Genomic DNA, 8,448 nt, shown 5'->3' on the forward strand with positions numbered 1-8,448 from the left:
ACGAGAGAGCAATAAGGGTCAAAAGAGACAGAAATAGAACAATAAGGGAAAGTGGGGCTAGGAGAGAGAGAGATAGGTTGGGGAAGAAAGAAAGGGATAGAGAGGCCGAAATAAAGAGGTAGATAGAGAGAAGAGAAGCTAGAGAAGTTGAGTAAAATAAAGGGGGTTAGGGAAAAAGGGGGGGGGGGGGAAGAGGGCTTGGGGGAAAAGGAAGCAAGTGTAACCTACAGTTTTCAATGTCTTTTATAGGATAGAATAGGGACAAAATGGATTAGAAAGAAAGAAAAAGACTAAGAGAAAGAGTATGGGCCATGGGCTTTTAAAGGAATGAATGATATGGGAACAAGTTTGACCTATAATTTTCAAAGGCATTAAAAAAAAAGTGGGAGAGAGAGATAGAGAGAGAGGTGAGAAACAATTTAAGAGATCATTCTAAGCGTTTAATTGTTGAAGGGACTTAGATGCTATGGAGGAAGGAAATAGAGAGAAAAAAAAATGGTATATGAAATAAAGAAGATAAAATTGCAATGGGTTTGAAGGAAGGAACAAGGATGAAAAACTGTTTAGTGTAATTTTTACTCTAATTAGTACACTATTCGTTTATTCTAATTAGTACACTATTCGTTTACCTGAGCTCTATAGCTCTTTTTGCTACTCAATACAGTCAATACCATACCCTAAAATTTGATATAATTATTATCTAAGACAATTTAATTAATTTTCCTTTTTTTTTAGATTACTTCTACATTGTTGAATGTTTTCCCCCTTTCTGTTTTTGTTGAATTGCTTGTTTACTAATCGTATTATTGTTGAATGTTTTCACACATTATGGAGTGATTAGTACGTATGATGGGTTTCTGTTGTAAAATCAATTGTGGGTATTGTATATATCACATGTGCTTTGTAGGATTTGCTTGTGAATGATATGTTGTTGTATTTTGCGTATCTATTTCTTGTTATCCTGTTTGAGTTTGGATTGTCTAGGATTTGCAGGTAAGTATTGCATTGAAGTTTTCCTGTATTCTGCTTTTCTTATTAACTTATACATACATGGTAATGTGTTTATTTTCATTGAATTCAAATATGTTTGGTAGGAAAGCGGTGGTGTTTATTTGCTTATTTTATTTGATGCTGCAGGGTGATAATCATGTTAGTCGAGGATTTGAAGCCAGTGAAGGATACCGACCATACGAATGTTGCTCGATCTTAGATGTGAAATCAGAACCAATTAAGCTAGATGAGTTGTGATGTGTGTAACAGAGGATAGTGCTTTTTATAATTAATCAAAGGTAGCTTTTATTTGCACAAGAATATGTTGTACAAGATGCAGCCTTCGATGATGTATACAATTTTTAAAGGGCAAGCAAATTATTTAGGCATGAGCAAACTATACGGAGGTGAGCAAACTATTTTAGGGTAATGTAATTTGAATATGATTTTTAGAAGTGAGAAAATTCTTTGGGTGTGAACAAATTATTTAAGGGTAATTTGTATATGATTTTTAGAGGTAGGCAAACTATTATGACATTTAGGGGGTGAGAAAACTACTTAAAGGTGGGAAATTTTGTATGATTTCTAGGGTTTAATAAATTCTATAAGGATAAGTAAATACTTTAAGGGTGAGTAATTTTTAAAAAGGTGAGGTAATTTTATACAATATTAATATACTTGTATACAATATGAATAATATTTCTATACTTAATTACAAAATGCTTAATTATTCTTACATTTTTGACAAACATCAAAGTATAATTATTTAACAAAACAATAATAATCGTTTCTACTTCTTAACAATAAATACAATAATAAGTATTATTACACATTCACTTATGATACTATATTACCGATGCTTAATATTAGTTTATTGGGCTATCGCGCGCATCGCGCGCGATGGCACAACTAGTATTAGACAAGTAGATTTACTAACCACTTTTACTAGATAAGTAAACTTACTAATTTATACCATTTTTTTTAAGTTGACATGTTTTGATTTTAACATTATTTATTTATTTACCTTTTTTTTTACGGAGTTATGAATAGTTGTTGAATTTGGGAATAGACAAATATGACTAAAAAATCGTGTCAATAGAAAAAAAAAATGAAAGAAGTTTTAAGGAAAAATATAGTACTTATGTGGGATCTTATTAAATTCATTTCCATTAAATTTTTTTTATTTATTTTGTTAATAATAGTACAGTAATATTTTCTCAGTTTTTTTTTAAAGAAAATTTATCTAGTTAAAAAGGAAAATGCAACTAATTATTTATTTATTTTTTCAAGTAACGCATTGACAACGTGTAATTTTAAACATGTAATGAGAAGATTGAGAACAGAGGAAGATCTAATCGTTCCTCCTATGTTTTGCTGACTTGCTCCCTCCATTCCCGAGTTTCCTCCATTAAAACGCACTCTAAATTCTCCATTGAAGTGGCGTCTGAGCTTTCTCTCCACCATTGAAACAGCTTTGAGGTAAGAATTTTTTTCTTTTGATTATTCATCTAATATCAATTCATAATCTAGGGTTTAGTTTTGCACTATCGTTGATTTGATTCAGTATATTTTTCGTCTAAGTTGGATCATCGAACTATTGGTTATAACTCATAATCTAGGGTTTAGTTTTGCACTATCGTTAATTTGATTCAGTATATTTTTCGTCTAAGTTGGATCATCGAACTATTGGTTATAATTGCTGAAGGTTTGATAGATTATAACCAGCAATTTTGTTCCTACAATTTTTATACCCGCAATTTAGATTGATAATCTTCATTAAGAGTATTATTTTGCGATTCATCATGGTTTATAAGTTTAATTGATCTATAGTCTTAGACTTTGTGTAATGTAATTGTCGTGTATATTCGTATCCTCGTTTCCGAAGCTTGCCGAAAAACATATATTGCTTCCATCATTAACAATGTAGGAGACTAAGAGCTTTCCGAAGCTTGTTGAGGTTTTGCTTGTTATCGAAGTTTTGGATATTTATTCAATTTGGAATTATTTCTTATTGATCTCTGATGTATGATTAGTAGTTTAGTATTGTTGTATCTTTGTCGATTTTAATCTTATAATTGGAAGCAAGGATAGGAAAATGGGTCGAGGTTGGAGAAATTCTCATTTGATTAGTGTAGTATGATCAAGGACATAAATGTTTTTGCTTGATTGCCAAACATTGCCGAGGTTGGTAGGTTCGTAATTTGTTTATTTATTTATATATATTTGTGTGTGTGTGTATGACAGATGACAGGTAGGAATCTTGGTATGGGGATCAGCAAAACTGAGATAAATCTGAGAAGATTAATTGCTGCTGCACCACAACAGCAAAATCAGGCGAAATTAGCTCATGTATGTAATTCATGATGTTGTGAATAATTTAAGCGAAATTAGCTCATGTATGTAATTCATGATGTTGTGAATAATTTAAGTTTTTGTGCATCTAGTTTTTTTAATCATACGCCTATTCAACCTGTTTGTAGCTCATATGCTTTTCTTCTGATTGGATTTTAAACCTGTAATTATGCAGTATGTTGCTACACTGCGCGAATTGTTGGAACAGCTTACTGAAGAGACCACTCCAGAAGGCTTGCCGAGGTCAGCTTATATTACATCTTTCCTTATAAGTTTGTGGTGTTTAAAGTGCTTTATAAAAAAATGTTTAAAAAGTTTGTGTTAACTAAAGAGATCAACTGCTAATAGATGTGAACCAAGCTCTAGTGAAAAACTCTCTTTTCTCTCTTACTGTAATAAAAAGTGGAGATGTTCTTTTGCTTTTTAAAATTAGAGAAATGGGTTGGAGACAGAGAGGGTGGGAACTGGATAGTTTGGTAATAAGCTTCTTCAGCAATGCACGGTAGACGCAGATGCAATAACCTTAGCAGTAGAAGTAGAACTAGTAAGAAATTAGAATTAAGATTTTGGAATTGCTATTTAGCCTTGCTGCATTCATAAAATCATCTATTTTTGTTGAGAAAAAACCTATTCATCATTCCTATTTGCATAATGTTGTAGACTGCGAGTGAAAATTGGGACTAATTTCTTGGTTAGGATAGTGTAATGATTTATCTAGACAATATCTTTGTCTAGATAATCTGTTCATTTATGGGTATAATAATCTAGCTATCAAGCCGTTTGATGACTATTGTGATTTGTGATCCATAGTTTTATGTTATTTTTGTGTTAGATACTTTGCTCTGTCATCAACATAACTTAAAGCCTTTACTTTTTTAAACTCTTTGCTACTGTATGAGTTTACCAAACATCAATTTAATCAATTCACTCTGCTCCTGGGTTTTACCTTGTAGGGTCTCCAAAGCTAAAGTAAATGATTACTCTAAGAAGATTGAATCTATCGCAGCCAAATTAACTTCACCAATGGTATGTTTTGGAGGCCTCTTAATGTGTAATATTTTGCTATGCTTAATCTTAGCTGTTGTGGCTCTGCAATATTTTGCTTTTTTACACTGCATAATCACTAATTTGTGATAGCAAAATGTATGCTTATATGTCTGCTAGGTAATTAACTTCACCAATGGTATGTTTTGAAGGCCTCTTAATGTGTAATATTTTGCTATGCTTAATCTTAGCTGTTGTAGCTCTGCAATATATTGCTTTTTTACACTGCATAATCACTAATTTGTGATAGCAAAATGTATGCTTATGTCTGCTAGGTGTCTGTTAATAGATTATGTATTTTTTAAATGATTTTGATTGAGGAGGTTGCTAGTGATTTGTTAGTTACACAGAATTGAGTTTCTCGAGCTGTTCTAGGATTTTTTTTTTAAATTATTTTTTGTTGTTGAAACCAGAAATTTGCATTATGTGGGGACCAAGTTGTTTCTTTAACAAACTTCAGATGTATCATCTTTTAAAAAGGGCAGAAAAGGAAGAGGTGGCCAGACCCTCTGTATATAGAGATAACTATATAGTGAATATGATAACCAGCACTATTGCTGTTCATCTGGTTTTTTTCCTTGCAGATGAAATTAGTGAATATGATAACCAGCACTACTGTCTTTTTTTTTTTCTTTTTCTTTCTCCCTCTCTTTTTTATATAAAGTTTAAAATCATGAGAGCTTATTTATGTTGAATATATGATTTCAAATTTTCAATAGTTCCAAAGGGAAAAAGTTTGCTGCTTTTGATAAACTTTGGTGTGGAAGGAGGTTTCATTAATGACTATTTGGTTCATGACTAATGCAGGAAATCTTTGAAGAGACTTCAACTGAGGCAAGCCCTCAAATAGCTGAAGAACTTAAAGTTGCCTCCCCACCAGGACTTAGGAAGAGACCAGTGTATGTAAACATTACAGTCTTATTCATGGTGTTATGTTAAGGAAAATTTTGAAATTGAGTTGGAAGATTTTTTACGAGTGTAGGCCATCCTCATTTGCTGAAGACAAGTCACACAATAATGTTGGACCTGATTCCTCACCACTTGTTAAATTAGATGCTACTGCCCACTCACATATAGACAAGCACAGGTACTTTTATTCTGAACATTGCTTTGTAAATGTGGTTGATAACTCTGAGTTTATCATTAATCACTTGAAAGAGTAAACTGAGTAGTCTTCTTGATACACATCTACTGTCCCTATGGAGTGTTTTGAGAAAGAATATGAACTATACACGTCTTCCAATGTTAATTTCAGGAGCAAGAGGTCAAGGGGATTATAACTTGAAAGTTGAAACATCAGGAAGCTCAGTTTTGCTTATCTCTACTGGAAGAAAAATATAAAGAATTGTCTTGTATAAATTTTGTGGATTCTTTTTGAGGAACTTGTTTCTGACCCCATTTTTTTTTAATGAAGTTGTCTTCAGCACTTTTTTTGCATATTTATACAAATGTCTACTTTATCCCATTTGCAGTAAAAGATTAAATCCTTCAAGCCTTTATTGAGGGAATATGGTTAAAAATAAATTTTCAGAAATTGTAGTATCGTGTTATTGATTCTAGGTGAGCATATGCTCAGTCGGCTTTCCTCTGTATAAAATTTGTTATTAACTTTCCCTTCTTTGTACTACAGAAAGCTTCAAGAAGACTTGACTGATGAGATGGTGGGAATGGCACGACAATTGAAAGAGAGCAGTCTCTTAATGAGTCAGTCAGTGCAAAATGCTGAGAAGGTACGTACGTACCTTCAACTCTGCTTTCTTAATCTGAAGTGCTTTTTTCTGAAAGGAATCTTATGACATTGTTGTATAAAGAGACCAGGTTGTGGTGTTAGTCACTTGTCCGTGTAATTAAATAGCTGCAGGTCATGTGTTATTTTCCTCTAAAAAATATTTTATTTTGTAACTGGATTGCCATAAGACCAGTGTTGCTCTATGGTACAGAATGTTGGGCTTCTAAGAAAGAGCATATTAAAAAGATGGAGGTTACGGAAATGCGCATGTTAAGGTGGATGTGTGGAAACACTTTAAGAGATAGAATCAGAAATGAGGTTATTCGCAAGAAAGTAGGTGTGGCGGGCATTGTAGATAAATTAAGGGAAAATCGTCTGCGTTGGTTTGGACATGTAAGACGGAGACCCGAGGGTGCACCGGTGCGAAGAGTGGAAGAGTGGGACCATGGAGGGATTAAACGAGGAAGAGGGAGACCAAAGATGACTTGGTTGGAAGGAGTGAGGAAGGATATGAAGTGCATGGATTTACGTGAGGATGAAGTTTTGGATCGTAAGGGATGGAGGAGAAAGATTTATGTTGATGACTACACGGAATAATCAAATTTGGTTCATGTTAGCCGACCCCACTTTTGGGATTAAGGCTTTGATTGATTGATTGATTGATTGATTTTGTAACTGGATTCATTCTATGCTCATACATTGGGTTGGTATCCTTTACCTTTATCTTGTCTACCTATGAAAAGAACTGGATTGGACTCCCAAATTTTGTCTTGAGTTTAGGCTTGAGAGTTGAGATTTAAAAACCTACTCATATAACTTTTCTTTGGATTTGGAATTGGATATAAATTAAATGCAATCTTGCCAAATTTCTCCATACTGCTAGTGCTAACTGTAGCTTTAAAAAAGGGGACTGTTGTGAGGCAACTAGGTGTAATATGTATTGGATGATACAAAGTATTAAACTGTGGAGTTTTTTAGGCTGTCAATATGTTTCCACTTCAGGTTGGCAGTTTGAATTCAAGTTATATATATACATATATATATATATATATATATATATATATATATATATATATATATATATATATATATATATATATATATATATATATATATATATATATATATATATATATATATATATATATATATATATATATATATATATATGCCTTGATGAGCTTTTTTATGCATCTCTAGTCTCTACTTCATGAAAGGTTTTCTAATTGCTCCTTTCACTTGCTACAACTTAGAAAACCAAAAACTTTCTACGACTTAGAAAACTAAAGAAATAACATGAAACGTTAGAAGATTGTGTGAATAAGGTATTATTTAAGTACAGGAACCACTATATCCTATATAAAATCAAAGGCCAGCTCACTAAGTAACCTTTTTTCAATTGGAGATGAGCTATTGAACTGTATGTTGTGCATGAAAGGCAGAGGCCCAGGCGCCCAGGATAGGGGAAAAAAAAAAAACTTGTTTCTGGTAAGGGCTTTTTGTATAGAGTTATAAGTATAATTTAGGATGGGGCACTATCTATAGTCTTGCAGCTGTATCTTGAAAATATTCTCACTATCTCACGACACTGCTGAGAGTTTCAGTGGATATTAGTGTGAGGTAGTTTTTAGATGTAAATTTCAATCTATATGCTATCTTTTGCGGCAAAAGATTCCATGTCTTCGGTGCAAAAACACATTTCTTGCTTGCTTTCGCAAAAAATTAAAATTTCTGTTTCTGACCTCTCTGTCTACAAGTCAATTGTTTTAAATGCCATGCTTGTTGCTTCTCACCTTTCTGGTCTAGCCTAGCATCTTAAATTTGTTTGTTTCCAACTTAGATCACATTATTATGGATATATTTTGGGGGGTTAATTCAGTTTTTTCATCATGCTTTTGTTGATATAGATACTTGATTCAACCGAGAAGGCAGTTGAGCATAGCTTGGCAAGCACTAGTCACGCCAATGTAAGGGCAATGAGTGTTTTTTCACAGAGCTCAAAGACTTCATGTTTTACATGGCTTATTATGTTATTTATGCTAATGATTTTTATGATGGTGGTTTTCCTTATTCGTATTACTTGAGTTTTTTTTACTGAAGCCACTTAGGTTGATTTTTTTTTTTTTTTTTTTTTTTTTTTGGGTACATGTAATTTTTGTGACCTAAATTCATATCGAGGATTATATAAGAGTTCAATTTTAATTGTTCTGTAATAGGGAATGAAAGTTTGATGTACAAAACGAAGAAGGTACACCAATTACCAAATGGTTTTATGGTCAAACATAGAATATGGAGAAGGGAGTAAGGGACTCAAGGAAGAAGTTATAAATAGT

The 8,448-nt window shown here is 32.7% G+C and overlaps 1 protein-coding gene and 1 long non-coding RNA gene across 2 annotated transcripts; both read left to right on the forward strand.

The window, feature by feature from the left end:
• The first annotated feature begins 209 nt into the window (after nucleotides 1–209).
• LOC145576803 (uncharacterized) lies at nucleotides 210–1,726 on the forward strand. Its single transcript, XR_014098560.1, has 2 exons — nucleotides 210–1,053; nucleotides 1,138–1,726. It is a non-coding gene; the product is annotated as an uncharacterized LOC145576803 (long non-coding RNA).
• A 578-nt stretch (nucleotides 1,727–2,304) lies between these two features.
• LOC145574883 (uncharacterized) lies at nucleotides 2,305–8,208 on the forward strand. Its single transcript, XM_081632760.1, has 8 exons — nucleotides 2,305–2,469; nucleotides 3,235–3,339; nucleotides 3,518–3,585; nucleotides 4,296–4,368; nucleotides 5,194–5,285; nucleotides 5,369–5,473; nucleotides 6,017–6,116; nucleotides 8,023–8,208. The coding sequence occupies exons 2-8, from the start codon at nucleotides 3,235–3,237 to the stop codon at nucleotides 8,197–8,199; spliced, it is 720 nt and encodes a 239-aa protein (XP_081488886.1). The 5' UTR covers nucleotides 2,305–2,469; the 3' UTR covers nucleotides 8,200–8,208.
• Nucleotides 8,209–8,448: the final 240 nt, after the last annotated feature.

The sequence above is a fragment of the Chenopodium album genome, chromosome 13 (assembly GCF_948465745.1).
Source record: "Chenopodium album chromosome 13, dcCheAlbu1.1, whole genome shotgun sequence".
In the NCBI taxonomy this organism is placed as follows: Eukaryota; Viridiplantae; Streptophyta; class Magnoliopsida; order Caryophyllales; family Amaranthaceae; genus Chenopodium; species Chenopodium album.

Excerpts from the sequence above, each read along its gene's own strand:
- LOC145574883 (XM_081632760.1), top strand. The coding sequence starts at position 3,235 with ATGACAGGTAGGAATCTTGGTATGGGGATCAGCAAAACTGAGATAAAT. Across the intron at positions 5,474-6,016 it reads TCACATATAGACAAGCACAG|AAAGCTTCAAGAAGACTTGA; the intron begins GTACTTTTATTC and ends TTTGTACTACAG. Across the intron at positions 6,117-8,022 it reads CAGTGCAAAATGCTGAGAAG|ATACTTGATTCAACCGAGAA; the intron begins GTACGTACGTAC and ends TTGTTGATATAG.